Here is a 20,806-nt window from a genome sequence, read left to right as displayed (position 1 = left end):
AAACTGGAAAAATCCAGATCTCAGTGAGTGGCGCGGGCTCCCATTCACCCGGAAAAAGGCGAACTCTGAGATCCGGTAGGCGGGGGCCAGGTTACCGTGCGAGCAACGCCCACAGACCTAACTGCGCCCCCAGTAGGAGCGGGAGCTAGCACGTCGGAGCAGTCCCGGGGGCGCGCAGGCTCGCGCATCACGCACACGTGCTCGTCGCGGCAGGCCTCGCTGCAGACCCGCTGGTCGTAGCTGACCGAATTGTAGACATAGTAGCGCTGCAGCGTGCCCTGGTCTCTGGCGATGCGGCCCAGCGCCGCTTGCATGGAGCTGACGCTTGCATCGGGCACTCCGTAGGCCTCAGTCAGCCGATACTCCAGTTTCCAGAGCGGGAATCCCCGCGCATTAGCCTGGCTCAAGTTCACAAAGTAAGTCACCATGTCCTGGAGACGGGGCACAAGACGGGTCGGCCGTGAGCAACTGCCTGCATGCCTTCGGGTTGAGGCAGGCTGACGAGAAGGGGGCCAGCGGCCAGCAGGCACCCCCCAGGGTGAGTACCTGCATCATCGTAGAACATCCGAAAGCTGTCAGTGTGGTGGTGACCGAAGAACTGCCCTGCGATACTTCTCATTGAAGACCTCCGGGAACCAGGCCTTGTTCCGAGTCTTCTCAAGGAACCCGGGGGGCACATGGCCAATAATGTACACCTGTGAGGAAGGGGGCCAGGAGCGGCTCAGAGATGGCCTCCCCAACCCTTCATTTCCACCACTCAGAACGTGCCTGCCTCCCCGAAGGCATGCAGACAGGCTCAGAGGTCCCTTCTCCTGAAGTCCTGTCCTTTCCTTCTCCCGGGAAGGTTCCAGTAGTCTCCGTACCCAGTAACGAATGTACACGTGCTCCCCAGCCTCTGTGCCTTTGCCCATGCCGTGTCCACCACCTGGAGCACACTTCTCATCTCACTTCTGCAAGTCCTAGTGAGACTTCAAATCGCAGGTCAAAGAGCACCTCCGTGGTGAAACCTTGCTGGTTCTCACAGACTGACCTCTCGGAGAACTCGGACGCTGTGACTGAACTTGCCTTGAATAACTGTGTAGCACCTGCTGTGTGTTAATGTGTGACTGTGTCTTACATTCCTTGAGTCGCTCAGCTAACAATACCTGGGCCCTTGGCCATCGATGGGAGAGGCAGAGTGAGGGTGAGGGAGAGCACAGCGAGGAGCGTGAACTTGGAATCACACTATAGCTTGGACACCGGCATTATGTTACCTCTCTGAGCTTCAGTTTTTTCACTGGGAACAGCAACTAACTGGTAGATCTTGGAGAGTTAAATGAGATAATCCACAGTGAGTGCACAGAAGCACCAGCCATGAGATCCTGCTGAAATGTGCTGTTGTTTAGTGCAGGGACTCAAGCAGAAGAGACACAGGGCCAGTTCTCAGGGAGCTGCCAGCCCTGGAGACTAGGTGGACACACCTCAAGGGCAGGGCATCCCCTTGAGGTCTAGCCCATAGAAAGGCTGCAGGCATGGAGTTTGACAGTAATGGAAAGGGTACTGGCCCTGGCTGGTGTGGCTCAGTGGATTGAGTGCTGGCCTGCGAAACAACAGGTTGCCAGTTCGATACCCAGTCAGGGCACATGCCTGGGTTGTGAGCAAAGTCCCCAGTAGGGGGTGCCCAAGAGGCAACCACGCACTGATGTTTCTCTCCCTCTCTTTCTCCCTCCCTTCCCCTCTGTAAAAACAAATAAGTAAAATCTTTAAAAAAAAAAAAAAGAAAAGACTGGGCAATGGATTTGCAGTCTGGAGACTGGGCTTCTGGTCTCAGCTCCACCACTTATGTGACTTGGGATCATCACTGCCCCTCAGGAGCCTCACATCTGCAATGGGCTTTGGAGTCCCAGCCTCACAAGCTGTTCTGAGGGTGGGAGAAGCCCTTCCTGGCGCCAGGCTGATGAAGACCCTCTGTGATGTGTGCATCTCAAGACAGTGGGTGAATTTGTGCTGAGGTGGGAGACTTGTTCAGGAAGCGATTTCAGAGTGGGAGGGGAAGAGGTAGGAGCCCTTACTCTTTCCCCAGCTCTGGACGCGTTGCTCAGCACATCTTCGAGCCACTGGCACTGCTGGCCAGGGTCAGCCATGCTGGCCGTCTGCTCATTGTTGCTATAGTACAGATTGGTGTTGAGGACCACAACTCGCCCAGTCCGCCTCGGCCCTGGGAACATCTCAGTATAGAACGCACCTAGGACCTCAGAGCCAGGGAAAATATAAAGGGGTCCTCTGCTTCTGACACACTCTGCCTGCTTTCCTTCACTCTCCACCTTATCCCTCCCTTGATCCTCCCTTCCCAGCTTCCCCATAAAAAGAGTATCAGGGGTTAAGGCTAAAGGCTCTGGAGCCAGGCTGCCTGGGTTTAAGTCCTGGCTCTACCACTTACTAGCTGTGCAACTTAGGAAAGTTGCTTAACTTCTCTGTGTCTCAGTTTCCTCATCTGTATAATGGCAATGACAGTGAGGTGTGTTTGCCCCTCCCAATGCACATCAACCCTTCCCCACTCAGCTCTGTGCCCCAGGAGCTGATCTGTGTGAACCAAAGCTGCCGGCTTCTGTGCCACAAGCATCTGGTTTAGTGTGACCAATGGGGAGACCTGGCAGCAGGGGACTGAGGAAAGGGGAGAGAGTAAGTCAGGGTTACCATGGGCCGACAGTGTCTTTGGGTCACTTGTCCTCAACCAGGTGATTTTGCCCCCCAGGGAACATTTGGCAATGTCTAGAGACATTCTTTGGTTATTGCCACTGGGGGTGTCACTGGCATCTCGTGAGAAGAGGCCAGGGGTGCCGCTAACGATCCCACAGGGCACAGCGCAGCTCCCACAGCACTGACTCCCCGGCCCAAAGGCTGGCAGTGACAACAAGGTTGAGAAACCCTGCTTGAACTGAATTGAACTTGAACTGCCCTTTCCTAGGTTTTTTGCTAGAAGTCAAATAACACGCTGAGGGTACTGCCTGAAACACAGTAAATGCTCAATAAATATTCACTTCTGATCCTAGTTAGTGCCATGGGGTTAAGAGCACAGGAGTCAGCCCTGGATTCTGCTCCCAAGTCCGCCTCTTCTAGGCTGGGTGACCTTGGCCAAGTGACTTGGTACCTTTAAGCCTCAGTCTCCTCATCTATAAAATGGGGCTGTTGTGCAGATGGATTAGATCAGACCTTGGCAGGTAATAAGTGTGTGTAGTAGCAAACGGTATTATAGTACCTTCTTTGAAGAGAGCAATGGATTCATTACTGAGCCAGGGCCTCCACAGTTCTGCTACCCGATTGTAGATATTGTTGCTCCCTGCTGGCAACTGGTTTTGGGGGTGAAAGTCATGATTTCCCAAAGCAGCATATACTTTAGTATCTGGGAGGGAAAGGAGAAACGTAAAAATATACACATGAAAGCGCTTGGTGGAGTTGTTAGTCATTTTCAGTTGGCAATGTCATCAGAGCTAATGGGGAAGAGCAAAGGGAAAATCCACAGATGAAGAAAATACAGAGATAAGCTGAAAACCTCATTTAATGGAATCTGGCTGAACTTGGCTCAGACCTGGGAAGGAGGAGCAGTGAGTTCTCCAATCCTGGACCCCAACCCCATTCCCAGCAGACTTTCCCCGTCAGAGAGGAAGCATCAGCTGATGAGAAGGAGAAAGCTAGAAGGTCTGAATAATCTTCAGACCCCTTATCAGCCCCTTGGTAATTTAGTGTCCCCTTGTTCTCACCAAGTGCAGAGCCACTTACTCGTAGGGGAGAGGTCTGGCTCACTCCGTGAGGCCTTAGGAGTTTCACTCACTTAGGAATTGAGAGTATTTACTGAGCACCTAGTTTGTGCCAACATGTAGACCTGGTAGCAGGCAGCCAGTCCCCATCCCAGAGGCCTTGCAGTGCCGTAGGGTTGGCGGGTATTGAGTAATGAGAGGTGTGTGGGCTGTTGGGAAGAGCCACTCCCTGAGGAAGTAGCCTATGAATTGGCCCAAGAGGGGGAACGGAGGGGAGCCCCTCAGACTCATTTTCCCCTTGTCAGTAGCTTCATTCCTGATTTTATTTTACCACTGTGCCTGGCAGGTAGTAGTTGCTCAATAAATACTTGAGGACAAACGAAAAATTCCTCTGACCTCAGGGAAGGGCCTTGCCCTTATGAGCTTGGCTCACCCCAGGGAGTGACCTTGAACCAATGAGGAAGGAAGGCTGGAGCCTCCAATCCCCACTTGGGGCAATGTCGCCAACAAACCCTTTGTCCTATAGAGCCTGCAAGGTCTGGAAATGCCGAGAGCTCTACCAAAGGAGCAGGTTGTGGAACTCCCACCAGGAGTTGTTCACACAGCAGGAAGCCTTCAGGGCTACTGCCTGGGAGAACCTGAGCTCTCTAAAGTAACTGCCAGCAGCGATTAAAGATCCATTAAACCCCCCCCCCCAAACATCTGGAATCTCAGGGGCTGATGAGAAGGGAGAGAATCTCTCCCATGTTTTGCTGCTCCTGTGTGCCAGGCAATGTTAGAAGCTCCTTACGAGCTCCATGAGGTCATGACATGGCATCCTGTTCACCACCAAGTCCCCCGACCCCTGGACTTGGGTAGATGCTAAAGAAATATTTGCTGACTAAATGAGTGATTGGATTTCCTTATTTAGTCCTCACAGCTACACTCTGGGCAGGTGCCAGTATGCACGTAGACCCCATTCTCCCTGTCATATCTCATAGGGCTGCAGCCGTAATCACTCACAGTCCCCTAGGGCTCCTAAGTTCTGAAGGAAGGTCTGGGAAGCACCAAGAAATAGCACCTTGGCTGGAAATCAGCATCTCCTTGAAGTCCTAGCAGCTAGGATGGCTTGAGGACTGTAGCTGGTAACTCCAGGGACACAGCAGGACACAGGGCGATGCATGAGCCCATGTGAGACTTACCCAGGACTGAAGCCTGTGTATAACCATGGGTGCCTTGAGAAGGAGCAGTAAGTCTGGTGTTAGGCAGGGCAGGAGGCAGTGAAATGCCAGGCATTTTCTGTGTGTGGCCAGTGAGCTCTCATGTTCCTTGCAGGGTTGTTGGAAGGTGAGAAACAATGGCTGTGAAGTGCCTGGCACGGGACCTTTGCCACAGCCATCGCTGTCAACGAACAAAGGCCATTCCTCTGCATCTTGCTGCTATTGTCTCATGGTGCCAGGCGTTCAGGGGATGTGATGGGGGACCAATGGCAGGGTCTTATCTAGAAAGACCTTCCTGATGAACTTGGTCAGCTCCTCCACAATGTCCAGCACGGCCTTCTCTCCCAGCCTCTCATTGGGGACATGAGGCGTGTCATCACTGCAAAACACCACCAGGCCAGTTTGGTGCTGGCAGCTCAGGATGGGGGACGAGAAAAGCAAGGTGGTGGGTGGGGTGCGTGCTCTGCTATGAGAAAAGAGGCCATGGAACTGGGCCTCAGACAGCCACTGAAATGTATGGCCAGGCTCCAGTTAGGTGTCACACAGGACAGCGTTCAAACCAGGGCTGTGCCACTGACCTGCTGTGGGCCCCTGGGCTGGTTGTTTAACCTCTCTGAGCCCTCATTAGCTCATGTGTGAAACAGGGGTAATAATGGTACCTACTTACAGAGGATGTGTGGACTTAGGGGAAAATTATACATATATATATGTATAATTATATATGTATAATTATACATATATATATATTAGACTAGCAGCTGCTAGGATGTAACTCATATTATTTAGAGAGAAGCTCTAGGGTTCCAGTCCATCTGCAAGCCCACAGGGCACTCTGAGCGGAGAGCCCATCTGAGTTCTCTCTCCAAGGTTTCGAAGAAGTCTGGAGCTGGCTCCAGAGCACAGAGTTCAGATCTACTCTATGGCAGAATCTAGACCTGACTCGGGACCATTTAATCGTGCCCCTCCTTCCCCATCTGACGGACCTAAATTGCTGTATCCACCTTATAAAATGCACAGTGAGGTGGGAGAACGGGAAGAGAATGGGGGAAGGTGAACTTTGGAGTAGGAGCCCCAACAAGCTAAAGCCTTAGGGATTGCTGGACCCCAAAGAGCAAGGCAGCCCTGCCCACACTCTCCGGGGGAAGGTAATTAACTTAATAGTACTGATACAGCTGCCAGCGGCTCTCCCTGGCCTACTTCGTGCCAGCTACTTTCTGTGCACTGTACCCATAGCCACTAATTTGTTCTTCATAAAATGCCTACAACACAGGTTCTATTATTGTTCCCATTTAGCAGATTAAGAAACCAAGGCACAGAAAGGTGAGGAATTCTGCTTAAGTGTATGCTACTAGAAAGTGGTGGAGTGAGGAATTGAACCCAGGTGGCTTCAGAGTCTGAGCTCACACCCATTCCATCCACTGTGACTCTGAAACCCTCACTGGGCAGCAAGAGGAGCCTTGTAGCCCAGTCCTCCCTGGGGACAAGCCAGAAGTTCAGACGTTGGAACGAAATTCCTTTTTTCCCCTAGTTTGGAGGATCTTATTCTGTCTGATAGAAAACGCATCCAGTCTCTACATATTGTTCCCCCAAAAGGTTACAGTTCTCCCTAGGAAGTCAAATTTCTTAGATTAAAGAATTATTGAGCCCTGGCTAGTGTGGCTCAGTGGATTGAGCAAGGGCCTGTGAAGCAAAGGGTCACTGGTTTGATTCCCAGTCAGGGCACATGCGTGGGTTACAGGCCAGGTTCCCAGTAGGGGACACATGAGAGGCAGCCACACATTGATGTTTCTCTCCCACTCTTTCTCCTTCCCTTCCCCTCTCTGTAAAAATAAATAAATAAAATGTTTTTTAAAAAAGAATTATTGAAAGTCCCAGAGGTCGTCTCATCCTATGCCATACATCTCTGCAAGATCCCAGAGATTTCCCAGAAGAATCACACTTCTGTGAAAGGGTCATGAATTTCGCAAAGCAGCACCTTTACCAAAGTGATCACATCCTTCAGAATGTCACCGCTCTCTCCGAGGGCCCCTTCTCAGAGAATTCAGAGGCTCCCCCATGCAGAGCCCTCTCAGGAGCAGGAGTCCAGGGTCATGGCCCAAAGGTCATACTCATCTTAGGTTGATGTCTGAGCCCAGAGACACCTGAGACACTATTACATCATTCTTAAGTGTCCAGCCTTGCCCCTCCCCACTGGGTCCATCTGAGGTCATTTCTAGTCACTCCCGTGTCACACTGAGGGGGCATCACAGTTAGAGCTCCTGCCAGCCTTCCTCACCATCTCGTGGGTTTGCCAGTTCTTGCAGGAAATCCTTCCCAGTCCTCCCAGGGGGAGTCACCTGCCCTCTGAAGTCCCCACCTCCCCCAGGGAGCCGCTCTCATCTCTGGGATGTACTAGTCAGTCCCCGTGCCACCCACAAGGCTGTGAGCTCCTTGAAGGCGACTTGGGGTCTACATCGTCGCAGTTCCCATTGTCTACCCCAGGCTGGCTGAGGGAAGGCGGGAAGGAGCAGAGTGATGAGGACAGTGAGTGCTGAGTAAAGTCGGAGTGTAGTAGGGTGCAGCCAAGGCAAGGAGGGGGGCAAAATGAGGATTTGTAATGGGATCCAGAACTCAGGGTGTTCAGGAAATATTAGAAAAAATATATATGATGTCCTCACCCCCACCAGACTGAGCTGGGAGATGGGACACATGGAGCAGGGCCATTGAGAGCTGCTTTATACAACAACAGCTTTGCAGCTAACAGCTGGCATGGTCATTTAATATATCTATCATCTTTAACTGATTTCACAGATATGTTAAATAGCTGTGGCCAGGCTTTGAGCCAGGGGGATGGGAGTGACTTCAATGCAGGATGTAACTGGGATGTAACTCCCCTTGGTCACAGCACCTGCGTGAGAGCCTGGAGATGATTGGCTCCATGCCATGGGCCCATGCCTGCCTAGACTTATTATGGCAGCCCAGTAAAGCTGGAAGGATAGGGGAGTCCTGGCAGGTGTGACGGTTTGTGGGAGGAGTTGGAAATGGGGCTTCAGAGGAGGGCTGGTGCTGAGATTTAAACCCAGGCATGGCAGCTGTACCCGGACAGAACCACAAGGCTGTGGAGGAGTTGGGACTGTGCAGCTGTGGCAGGAGAGAATTGACCACACGGCTGGGGAAGAGGTTGGGACCGCGTGGAGATCGTGGAGGAACACAGCGGATGGTGCTGGAACCGAGGCGCTGCCTGGACCACGGACTTCTACTTCTTCTTCCTGAGTTATGGTACCCCGGATGGGGCAAAGGGGAGAAGGAAGGACTGTGTGCATCTGTGGGTATTCTAAAGGACTTTAGTATTATAATGAAGACATTAAGTCATCACTCTAAGTGTGCATAACTTTTAAATAAATAATTCCTTTCCTTTTCATCAATCTCTAGCATTGAGAGATGTCTTACCTCTGGCGGCAGGCAAAGCAAACCTAGTACAGGGGTGGAACCCCCGAATAAAAAGGGGGGTCCATTTGGTAATAGTATATTGTTCACTGCCCGAGACACCCCACTCCCCCCCACACCAGGTCTGTTCTGTAACAGGAGGACTCACTTCCACGGATGAGAAGCAGAAATGGCGTCTGTGTGGCTGAGCGGGACTCACCCCTCAAGTTCTCTTCACACAGAGCAGTGCTCTGACCAGAGACAGTGAGTGCCCTTGGCCAGGGCAGCCCAACGCTGGCCAGCAGCTGACCAGGACACGTCGTCCCAACGCCAAACCACCTCAACCCTTCTACCCTCTCCCATCCCTGCATTTGGGTCCCTAGGGCTTGTGGCGCCTAAACCCTAGAGGGAGTAGCTGCAATATTCACCCCACAACTTAAAATTTGGGAGCCCTTCTGCATTCTGATGAGGCCAGGAGGCCAGGAGGTTGAGGGCACAGACTTTGGATCAGCCACACCCAGAGTCCCTTTGAGCTCCAAGTGAGGACTAAGGGAGACAGTGCGGGAAGGTGCCAGGCTACAGGCGGCACACAGCAGAAACCCGGTGAAGCGTAGCTGTCCTGATGGCTCTCACCCTGTCCAGAGGATGAAGTCTGGCTTCAGCTGGATCTCCTTCATGGTGAAGACGGAGGTGACAACGAGGGCCCGGGGAGAATCACAGAGGTAGTCACCCCAGAGGCCTGCATTGGGCACCGCCTGGGAGCCAGCTGATGGACATACCTGGAAGGGGTCTTCAGATGCTTTGTAATCAGGGTCAAGGTGCAGGTCAGAGATGTGCCAGAACTTCCCTGCAGGGGAAAGGAGCCCCTTCTCGATGCTGGGCCCTCCCTGAGCCCGGATGGGGAGGCAGTCTGGGGGAACCTTGGGCTGGAGCAGGGGAGGTTGCCCAGGTGGAAGGGTCCAGAGGAAATGGGCCACGGTATTTGCCCAGGGAGGCACTGAGTGGAGCGGAGCACAGGTTTAGCTCTCTGGGTCCCTACCTGGGGCCTTTGACAAGGTCCTCTCCATCTCCCCACCGCACTGTCAGGATGAGGGATTGGGCTGAAGCGTGACCCTCAAGAAGCCTGTGGAAATTCTAAGAAAAGTGCTTGTCTTAAAGCAGAGGTGGGAGAGGGTCAGGGTTAAGCCCTCAGGCTCTAGAGCCACGTGTCAGCTGTGCAGCCCTGGGCAAGTCGCCCCACCTCTCTGAGTCCGTACTGAGAGCCATATCTTATCCTGCTCGAGGGAAATACAAAAAGTCTGCCCTGGGAGAAGGCTTCTACAGCAAATGGAAAGTCTTGCTAAGTAATACCATCAAAAGCCTGAAGAATAGAGTTTGGTGTGGAAGTAGAGTTTGAAAATGCTGGACCAGAAAAGATGGAACGTAATTTCGGGTTGGGCTGACTCTCTCATGCCAGGCTCTCCTGGGGGCGTTCTCGGTGGTTCCGGATGCAGGGTGGTGATGGCTCAAGCAGCCGGCAGCCATCCTGGTGGCTAAAGTGTCAACGGAAACCTGGCCTCGGCTCCAAACCAAGTGAGGCTGAAATGCCAGAAATCTCTTGGAGTAATAGAGAGAGGGGGATCCAAAGACCCCCACGTGGGGTGGATGCATCCACCTGCACCCAGCACCGATGTGCATCGTTTCACTGATGTTGACTGAAGAGGGTTGAACAGCCCCTGCCCTGAATCCTGTGTTTCTGGCTACAACAGGGGTGAGACCTGGGATTTCCTCACCCTCCACTGACACTCTCACTTCTGTCTCCACTTCCTGTGTCACTCACAGCCTGCAGTCAATGCCAGCCCAACCTCAGGAAACCAGGCCTGGGTCTGGGCTTCTGTTGCTTTCAGGGTTGGGTGACCAGGGCACCATGCAAGCCACCAGACATTTGGTGTGGCTCCATGACAGGCTGGAAGGCAAACCCTGATCCTCACTTCTTGGCTTTCCCCCCAGGTGCTTCTGAGCTTTCCCACAGATCTCTGGATCTAAAACCGGTCTCAAGAAAGAAGCAGAAACTTGTTCACATTAAGCTGCAAATGACTGGCCAAGTAAAGCCTGGCCCCTCCCAAGGTCATTATGTAGTCATCCTCACCACAGCCCTGGAGGTGTCATGGATCATCAGCCCCACTTTGCAGATAAGAAACCTAAGGTCAAAGGCCAACATGCCCAAGATCCCGTGGAAAATGGTGGGGGGATTCTATGGCTCCCCATCCTCTCCCAGGAAGGATTACTAAGGGGAGAACACCAGTAACTTTATTTTAGATATGGCTTTTTAAAAATTGACTTTAGAGGGAGACAGAGAGAGGGGGGAAGAGGGAGAGAGAGAGAGAAAGATCAATTTATTGTTTCATTTATGCCTTTGTTGGTTGATTCCTCTATGTGCCCACACCAGGGATTGAACCCTTGCCCTTGCCATATTGGGTCGATGTAGCCAACTGAGCTACCCAGACAGGGCTTAGAATGATCTTCTTGTAAACAGTCTATGCCTGCACTTTTATTTTTTACCCAAACTGAGAGCCCTTGCTTATAATGGGAAGAATTAAAAATTTTCACACAAATTGTGATCACTAATATATTTATTTTACTCCTATGGGATAAGACCCTAAACCCAAGGAAAGAAGCCAACTGCCCCATTTCCACTAGTAATTGAACAGGGTTGACGGCTTTCCCAAGCCCCTGCACTGAGATTCTGAGTGGGTCACTGCCACTTCCGAGCCTGAGAGTGGGCTGGCCAGGTGGGCTGCAGTGAGCACCCGCTGCCCTCCTCTCTGGAGACTGTGGCAGGGGCCATGCCCCTGCCTCAAGCAGGCTCTTTCCTAACTAACCACAAACACTGAGCAGCTCTGCCCTTAGACGTCGTCCCTCTAAATATTCAACAAACGTTTCTTCATTTCAGAAACTCCTTGTCCACTGACAGAGGCTCAAGTGTCCGTTTTTCTTTTCCTGTAAGCTCCAGTCTAGTCGGTGTGTGCAGCTGAAACTCCTCCCAGCCTCCCCGCACGTCTTGTGACCTGTGTGTGTGTGTCTGAAGGCCTGACTCCAGGGGAGGCCAGGATACTGGAAAGAATGGCAGAGAGAGCCAGAGGTCCAGACAGGGGCCTCCACCTCCTTGAGCTCCAGTCTCCTCATTGTGGAAGTGGCTCACGGAGGCCTCACCCTCTGCTCAGCCAGCTCACCCCAATCATTCATTCTCCTCATTAGGCCTCTGTGGTTTCTCCACTGCCTTCCTCAGTCCTCCCCAGGTCATCACATGGCTGCTTTCCCCTCCTCATTCAGGCCTCAGGCCGAAGGTCACCTCCTCAGAGAAGCCTTCCATAACTACCTTTTCTCGGGTGTTACTTCCCCTAACCATCTGATTACTATTTATTGCCTCCCTCAGTTTTCTTTTATTTTTTCTTTCACTTATTTTTAGAGAGAGGGGAAAGGAGGGAGAAAGAGAGGAAGAGAAACATCAATGTGTGGTTGCCCCTCTCGCGCCCCCTACTGGAAATCTGGCCTGAAACCCAGGCACGTGGCCTGACTGGGAATCGAACCGGTGACTCTTTGGTTCACAGCCTGTGCTCAATCCACTGAGCTACACCGACCAGGAGTCTCTTACTTTTATTTTCTTCAGGACACTCTCACAGGCAAAATCATCTAGTTGGCTTGTTTATCATCCATCTTCCCTGTCTACAGTGTCAGCTCCATAAGAACATGAAGCCTATAGTGTTGATCTCTATGTCCTCCGCACCTAGCGTAGTGCCTAGGATGTGGAAGATGCCAGAATATACTCGTATATGTTCGATGAATAAGCAAGGCTGTGAGGAGGAGGGTTAGCACTCAAAGAAGTTTTGGCTAGGTGCCCTTTACGTGCTTGTCTCATTTCACCCTTGCAGCCATTCTCTGAGGTGGGATTCTCATGCCCATTTACCAGATAAGGAAGCCGAGGCTCAAACCCAGACCTCTCTCTGACTCCAAAGCTGAGACATGATGTTGACTCAGAGCCCCCAGAAGGTGGCTTTTATAATACACTTATGTTACCCATAAAGGAAAAGGAGCCGCAGGGGTCTGTGGAAATCGTCACAGACTGTGAGGAATCAAGCTTTAATGGCCACATCATGGAGGAGAGAGTGGGCACGAGAACCGTGGACAGAGAGGCAGTGATCTGATTTCTAATCCAGGCTCTTCCACGAGTTGGCTGAGGGCTCTGGGCAAACAGTTGGCCTTGCTGAGCCCGAGGGTGTTTGATATCTGGCCTGAGCATCAAATAAAACAGTGAAGGAGAAAGGGCTTGTAGAAAAGAATCTCACCACACCACTGTCCTTGGCAGTTCCCCTGGGTCAGGAGTGAGCCTGGGAGGGTGTGGGGAATTGGACCCTTTCACACTTTACCTTTTAGACTAGAGCTTCTTAAATTTTACTGGGCAGACCCCACACCTGGGGATCTCGTTAAAGTTGAGGCTTTAACCCTGGCTTGTGTGGCTCAGTGGATTGAGTGCTGGCCTGCAAGCCAAGGGGTTACCAGTTCAATTCCCATTCAGGGCACATGCCTGGGTGGCAGGCAGGTCCCCAGTAGGGGGCGTGTGAGAGGCAACCACACACTGGTGACTCCCTCTCTTCCTCCTTTCCCCTCTCTAAAATAAATAAATAAAATTTTTTTTAAAAGTTAAGAGGCTATATATGTTTGTACTGCTGGGATCTTTTAAAATGAGAAGTATTCACATATTTCTTGAGTTTTAAGAGAAGGTATACTAAGCTGTCATTATTATTCACTAATTATTGAGAAGATGAATAAATTTGGCATCCAGTACAATGAGTACTTGAAGGCACAGACCTGGGTTGGAATTCCAGCTCCAGCGCCTAGTAGCTGTGTGAACATGAGCAACTTATTCTGTGCCTCATTTTTCTCGTCTGTAAAATGGGGACAAAAGCACACGGCCCTCCACTCACCTCTTCAGGTCATTGTGAGGGCTGAAAGGAGACAATATAACTCAAAAGCACTCAGCAACTCAAAGCAGGGGTTACTCTGAATTTGGTCCCTGGGAGACCCTGCAAGTCCCCCTTTGCCCACAGGAGGGAGATGGGACTGGGGGAGTGACTGCACCCTTTCCCTGCTTGTCTTACTGTCCCCTCAGCTGCTGTCCTCTGCAGGTAAGGTGCAGGTCCAGGGACAGGACATCTGCCACAGAACAATGTGAAGACAGATCTTGTCTCCTTCTAGATGGCTCTTGTCCAGTACAGGGCCGGCGGGCACAGTGCACCCTCTAGTTTTAATTTTGACTGCTCGGCTCTGCTCCCTGTCCCTGGGCAGGCAGAGCCATCTGCTGGCCCTCTTCCTCCCCTCACAAAAGGGACCACCGGGCCTCCTTGTCCTTTGGGGATGGCAGACACAGGGCCCAGGGCCCAGTACTTTGTAAGGCCCATGACATGTCTGAGATCTGCAGAAATGCTTTGGCTCCAAAGTTTAGCAGGGGAAAAGCCATCAAAATCAAGAAATCATTTCAAAAGCAATTTTAAATATTAAAGATTTAATTAAAAGCCATATAGAATGTGAGATCCTTTTACTGTGATTTCTGACGGGGTGGGGGACTCACAAAAATCATTCCTAGAGCCCAAGAAGGTCTTAAACTGGCCAAAAAGTGACTTTGCTTATGGTCAGAGTAAAGAAAGGCAGGAAGACACCTGCCATTTATTTCGCACCCACTGAATGCCAGGTGCTGTGCCAAACTCTCTACCCATGAAACCTCAGGACAATAGAATGAAATACATTCTATTACAGTAACCATTTTGATCATGATTAAAAAATGATCGTGGAGGGGAGGGATGGGGAAAATGGAGACAACTGTACTTGAACAGCAATTTAAAAATGTTAAAAAAATTATCACCATGCACTATACTCGCCACCAGCTAGTAGTGTGACCTTAGATATTTAAAAAAAAAACGTCCTTTAAACTTTTACAGAGCTTTACTGTGTATGTGCTTCACATCACATTTAATCTCTCCTCCACTTGTATCCCTATATTATAGGTAGTGAAATAGAGACTCGGGGTCATATAGATAGTAAAAGGTCAGACCTAGGTTTTCTGACTTGAGGGGTTGTTTTTGAAAGAGTATGCATGAAATTTGGAATCAGGAAAATTTTGTTTTCAATCCTGGTTCCTCCACACCGATAGTGGCAGCTTGAACAAGAGATTTCCTCAGTTGAGCCTCAGTTTCCTTCTCTGTAAAATGGGGATAACAATGTAAGTAGCAAAGGGTGGAGGTGAGGGTGAAAGGAGAAATCCCATACGGAGCACCTGGCAGCAGGCCGGACAAACCAGCAGCAGTGGTCATTCCCCAGGGGGCCCCTCCATCCCTCAGGCCTCCAGTTTCCTTCTCTGGTGCCTTCGCTTCCTCAAATGTGGTACAAGAGGATGACAAGGGTTATCTGAAGGCCCTGCCAGTTCTAACACTCTGTGATTCCATGACTTTGTTATGTGTATAATGCCCACCACCAAACGACCTTGGTCCCCGTTTCAGTCCCTTGTCTTTGACACTAGGCAATGACCGCAAACACTTCCATTGTTATTCCTCCTCCATAAACGAAGGCCCTCCAAAACACTGGGGGTTCACTCGTAAAATCCAGCATTTACTGGCTGGCCCCTTGCGTTAGCTACATGGATTGCCCTTTTCTCACGACAGTCCCGTGAGGTAGGGACTTACCATTCTGGAGGGAAATGTTTTCCGACCATAATGACCCACACTGAAAAATCTTGTCTGTTTCACGCAATTAGAAGCTGAAGGATAATGCAGTGTTGGATGGGGTGCGTGTGGGAGGAGAGAAAGAGCTGCAGGTTGGTGCCCCACCCGAGCTCCTGGCTAAGGGAGGTGGAAGTAGGAACCCTACAGTTTTTTGCAAAGCAGGGCTGACTACCCTCTGACTGGGTGTCTCAGGGTTCTCTGGCACTTCTGAGAGAGCCTCAGATTCTGTAAAAACTTAGAGGTGCTGTGGAATGCTTTTTACATTTAATTTTGTTTTTAAATTACAAATGTGTACCAGAACGTTTGGAGAAAATAAAATAGTCCCTATGAAAACCATCGTCCCGCCCTGGCTGGTGTGGCTCAGTGGGTTGAGCCCTGGCCTACAAACTCAAAGGTTGCCAGTTCAATTCCCAGACAGGGCACATGCCTGGGTTGAGAGCCAAGTCCCCTGTGGGGTGCAGTGAGAAACAACCGATGGATGTTTCTCTCACACATCAATGTTTCTCTCCCTCTTTCTCTCTCCTTCCCCTTCTGTCTAAAAGTAAATAAATAAAGTCTTTTAAAAAATCATCCCAATACAATACGTCAAGGACATGATGCAACTGAGTGCTGTGAAGATTGATAAACAGAAACCTCAGTTAAACTGGAGTTGGGAGGGCCTGTACCAGGTGCTCTCACACCCTAACAGTCAATTACCTCCTTACTTCCATCTCCAACAGGAAGATGTTTTTCTACTCCACTACTCCACCGCGAAGAAGGAGGATCTTTTTCTTGCCTGGCAACCACTCAGCCAATGAAAAGCCACTACACTTCTACTACCGGTTTCCTCTAATGGACTCCTTGTTTACGGCAGCCCCTGGGAAATGCTCCTTTCCCCTGTAATAGAACCGTTCCCGGCCTTGATGCTCTGGACTTGCTGTAGTTCGCCATTAGTTCGCCATTAGCCCACATGTCCTGAATAAACCTAGGCTGCTGGAGAAACATCTGGCTCTTTGTTTAAGGTCCATAGTACAGACTTGGTCCTGACACTTCTAAGCGTTGGAATCTTGGGCAGCTGTTGTGCGCCCCGCTCCCCCCCCCCAGTCTGATTTTCCTCATCTGCAAAATGGATGTACTGGTAATGGAAAGCACTTCACAGGGACTAGAAAAATCAAATGAGCTTTTAATTTCATGTTTCAAACAGGCTTGAGAAAGAGAGCATATATCAAGCACCTAACATGAGTGTAGCCTATCATGACCGCTCAATAAACAAGTGTTAGCTCTTCCCGGCTATTTTCCTGCGTGTGTGTTTGCTCTGGCGTCACATTATTTAAAACAGACTGGAATCGTGTAGCCCCAGTTCAGGTCCAGACTCAGACATTAACTAGATGGGTAACCTTGGCTAGTCGCTTAACTTGTCTCTGAGGCTCAGTTTCCTCGATAACCCCTACTTCACGAGGCTGTTGTGAGGGTAATACATAAAAATTTCAGCAGTGTGAGGCACATAGTAAGTATTTAATGAAGTTACTTACTGTTTTCAATCCTGCTGTGTTGTCTTGACTCTTTTCCACCGGGAGACTTTACCCTAATCTATTTAGCTAGTCTGTTATGGTCGTTAGCACTTTCTGTTAGTGTTATGAAAATGCCGAAATGGCATCTTGGTGCATTTGGAGGGAGGAGAAATTCTTTTTAATCACTAAGACCCTGGGGTGGGGGGATTGCCCATTGGCATTTGGATTTCTAAGAAAACATATTGGAAAGTGAGAGAGAGTGCCCTGACCAGTGTGGCTCAGTTGGCTGGTCATTCCCCTGCAAACCAAAAGGTCGCCGGTTTGATCCCTGGTCAGGGCACATGCCTGGGTTGCTGGTTAGGTTCCCTGTTGGGGCGTGTGTGAGAGTCAACCGATCCATGTTTCTCTCACACATCGATATTTCCCTCCCGCTCTTTCTCCCTGCCTTCCCCTATCTCTAAAAATAAACAAATAAAATCTTCAAAGTGAAAGATTGAGGGAACGCGTGAGGGAGTAGAAGAGTCATTCCATCATTCCTAAGCTTGCAGTCAGACTGGGGGGGCTCTGAATCCCCCAGAGGGGAGCTGGGTGTCTGCCTCCCAGTGGGAGGAGGACACATCCTATCAGGGCTCGTCCCAGAGGTATTTCCACCTTTAAGTCACAGCTTTTGATCTGAGTCCTTCCCAGGCATTTCGCTCTGGTCTCCTGTGCCCACCTCCCATCTCCTCCTCACTGAGATGCCTGGCCACATTGGCAGAGCGCTTTGCCGGGGCTCTCAGCTGCTCCTGGGAAGGGTCTGAGAAAGTGGGTGACTGGAGGACTGAGCAGGACTGAGCTCCAAAGGGACAAGCAACAAGCAGAACCCTGAGCCAGTTCTTTCCCTGTCAGCCTCAATTTCTGCCCTTGCAGAAAGGGTGCTGGATCATCCCTAAGATTCCATTCAAAGGACTCCAGAGCAGGGCAATCTAGAATCCTAAAGAAAACTGCAGGTGCAACCCTCCCACTGACTGCCCTCCAATCGCACAGAAACCTAACCCTCCAACAGGCATGTCAGACTGGACGTACCCAGATCAGACTGCTCTCCTCCTCCTGAATCTCAGCAAATGACAACCCGTCCTTCCAGTTGCTGAGACTAAACTTTGGGACCACCCTGGAACCCTCCTCTCTTACTCCCAGCCCCTGTCAACAAGTCTTGTGCAGAACCAAAAAGAATAAAAAGAAAAAACAAACAAAAACCCAGAATCAGACATCTCCCACCACCTCCTACCCTACCACCCCAGGCCAAGCCACCACCCTCTCATCAGATGGTGGGAACAGTCTCCTCCCTGGTTTGGCTGCTTCTCCTTTACTAGGGGGGCCGACGGTCTCAGGTTGCCCAGGATGGCAGGAGCATCCTGCATGCCAAACTTGAAGTGCTAAAATTAGGAAAGTGCCCTCGCTGGTGAGGGTCAGTGAATTGAGCACCAGCCTTTGAACTGACAGCTCACCAGTTGATTCCCAGTCTGGGCACACACCTGGGTTGCAGGCCAGGTCCCCAGCTGGGGGCGTGTGAGAGGCAACCGACCGATGTTTCTCTCTTTCTCTTTCTCTCTCCCTCCCCCTCTCTCTAAAAATAGATAAAATCTTAAAATAAAATAAGGAAAGTCTCAGGCAAACCAACAAGAATTAGACCCCTGCCTCTTGTCAGTACAACAGCCTGAGGTTCTTTTAAATATATGCTCCTCAGATCACATCACAGCTCTGCCTAAAACCTTCCGATGATGTCCCATTTCTCTCTGACTCAAATTGTCTACAAGTTTATACACGCTCATCCTCCCACGCTCTTGTGTGTCCAGCTTGGAGCCTGTGCACTTTCCATCCTCTCTTAGTGGAATGTTCTCCAGACGTCCACATCGCTCTTTCCTTCCCTCCAAGGTCTTTGCTCAACTGTCACCTTATTAGACAGCTCTTCCCTGGCCACCTCTCCCCCTCCCTTTATTCTGCTTTATTGTTTTTCATAGTGCTTGCTGTCTCCTGGAACACTTTGTGCCTGTGCCTTTTGGGTTGTTTCTTCCCAGATGAAGGAATGCTTCAGGCGGACTGGGGCTTTGTTGGTTTTCTTTTCTGGTTCTGGCATAGCTTGTGGTGCATATGATGGGGGACTCGAAAGTTGGACAATTTCAGTTTAGGTAATAGCCAATAAGCTTGGTAATCAATGCATGTAAAAGCTTTGTTCCGGGAACTGAGTGTGTCACCCATCCTGACTCCAGGAGACCACAAGCAGTTCCACCTTTGTGCCTCAGGGGGGCAGCAAGCCATCAGGTGGTGTCTGAGCCATTGTGCTCCAGGGTGAGACGCCCACTGCCGGGGACACAGCAAAAGACCACTGCCCAGGGTGAGAACGCTGCAGGTTTTAAGTCCAATGAACTTTCTACTGAATTCCAAACTCATTGTTACCTACACTTTGTTCTCCTTTTAAAAAGAGAAATTTTAAAATGGAATTGAAGACGGCCTGTTAGGGTACAAACCCACCGTCTTTGCAGGTCTCTGGCCATTTGAACAAAGCGCTCATAAAGATTCAGTCCCTGTCCCTGCTTATTGGGTCTGGCAGATGACAGGCAGCATGAACAACGGCTTTTTCGGTCTCCCATAGAAGGCCCTCAACCAATATTTGCTGAATGAATTCACGCATCTTCCTGCCACCTTCTCCCTCTACCAGCTGGCTGGCTTTTATGTCTCAGCACCTCTAGCAGAGTCATTGTTCCTCCCCTGGCCAGCTGTCGCCTCCACTTACAATCTTCAGGATCAGACAGCACCCGTACAGCCTACTGACTCTCCCGCCTGGCCTCCGTGCCCCGCTCCTGCCTTGTCGTTTTAGCAGCACCACCGGCTTTCTGTGAGCAGCCTCCAGCAACCTTGATCCTGAGTTCAGGGTACAAAACAGAGGCATCAAAGGCATTTTCAGCACCTACCTAGTTCAGCCCTGGCCACTCCCCAGTGGGCCAGGAAAATCAGCAGCCTGAGTAGCCTCATCCCAGGGGCTTGTGCGTCCCAGGAGACGCGAGGTTCTCCAGGAGCCGTGTTCTCGCCACGGGCTTCCTCACTAGGGCTGGGTGGCCAGTTCCCTAAGGAGAGCTTTCTTTGTCTGGTTGTCTGGCGTCCCCAGGCATCTAAGGCGTCTGGCTCCTCTGGCTCTTCTTCTGTTGTCCAGCAGGGTGTGAGCTGGGCCTTTGGACTCTGAGTTAGAAAATAGCACCTGTCCCTGACTGGTGTGACTCAGTGGGTTGGGCATTGTCCCTGAGGAGTGAAGCAAGGCACTCCTGGTTTGATTTCCAGTCAGGGCACATACCCGGGTTGCAGGCCTGTCCCCAGTGGGGGGGCTGGTGAGGGAGGCAACTGGTGGTATGTGTTTCTCTCACATATCGTGTTTCCCCCCTCTCTAAAAATAAATAAAATATTTTTTAAAAGAAAATAGCATGTGTCCCACTAGTTCCTCAGACCCTGTCAGTCCAGCCAGCAACTGGCTTCCCCAGGAAACTCACCCAACCCCAGTCACTGAGAGGCAAACGTCGTTAACGCTTGGAGTTTTTATGTTGCCTCTCCAGCAGAACAAGCCGGCAGAGTATGACAGGTCTTTGCCATCAAAGGAACTTAAGTGCTAGTGGGGGCTACAGCTGCTCAACCACAAATGAACCAAGACTAAGAAACATTCATTCATTCACGCTGAGAACCATGTCCCGGGGAGATGGAGGTCACCCAGGGCAGCCTCTGCCCTCAAGATAGTAAGGTACTAGCCCTGGCTGGTGTAGCTCAGTGGATTGAGTGCAGGCCTGCAAACCAGGCAATCATGGTTCGATTCCCAGTCAGGGCACATGCCTGGGTTGCAGGCCAGTTCCCAGCAGGGGACTCATGAGAGACAACCATACATTGATATTCTCTCCCTCTCTTTCTCCCTCCCTTCCCCTCTCTCTAAAAATAAATAAATAAAATCTTTTAAAAAAAGGGTGGGAGGAAGTCGCTGTTCTGTGGCCCCTCGGCTGTTAGGGGCCTTGTAACACAGGAAGTTTCTGTTGGTTTTGCATACGCTGCAAATGTTATCTTCTGCCGGTGACTGTAGGGAGCACTTAGGCACATACTGTCCTGGCTTTCCGGTAATTTCCGGTCTGGGAGACAGAAGCTCAGAAGAGTAAAATGTCAGCCATATTTAATAAGATCATAGGCCTACTTGGCAAACGGCACCA

The 20,806-nt window shown here is 50.7% G+C and overlaps 1 protein-coding gene across 1 annotated transcript; it reads right to left on the bottom strand.

Annotated features, from left to right (window-relative positions):
- Positions 1-91: 91 nt before the first annotated feature.
- On the bottom strand, positions 92-19,831 carry SMPDL3B (sphingomyelin phosphodiesterase acid like 3B). The gene is given in 9 exon segments (XM_037057150.1): positions 92-179; positions 181-443; positions 446-608; positions 610-695; positions 2,052-2,224; positions 3,239-3,388; positions 5,224-5,315; positions 8,975-9,188; positions 19,538-19,831. Coding segments are annotated over 9 exon segments (1,290 nt in total). The 5' UTR covers positions 19,599-19,831.
- Positions 19,832-20,806: the final 975 nt, after the last annotated feature.

The sequence above is a fragment of the Sturnira hondurensis genome, unplaced genomic scaffold (genome assembly GCF_014824575.4).
Source record: "Sturnira hondurensis isolate 20B ecotype Veracruz unplaced genomic scaffold, ASM1482457v3 Scaffold0009516, whole genome shotgun sequence".
Classification (NCBI taxonomy): domain Eukaryota; kingdom Metazoa; phylum Chordata; class Mammalia; order Chiroptera; family Phyllostomidae; genus Sturnira; species Sturnira hondurensis.
This window is presented reverse-complemented; position numbering and strand designations above follow the sequence as displayed.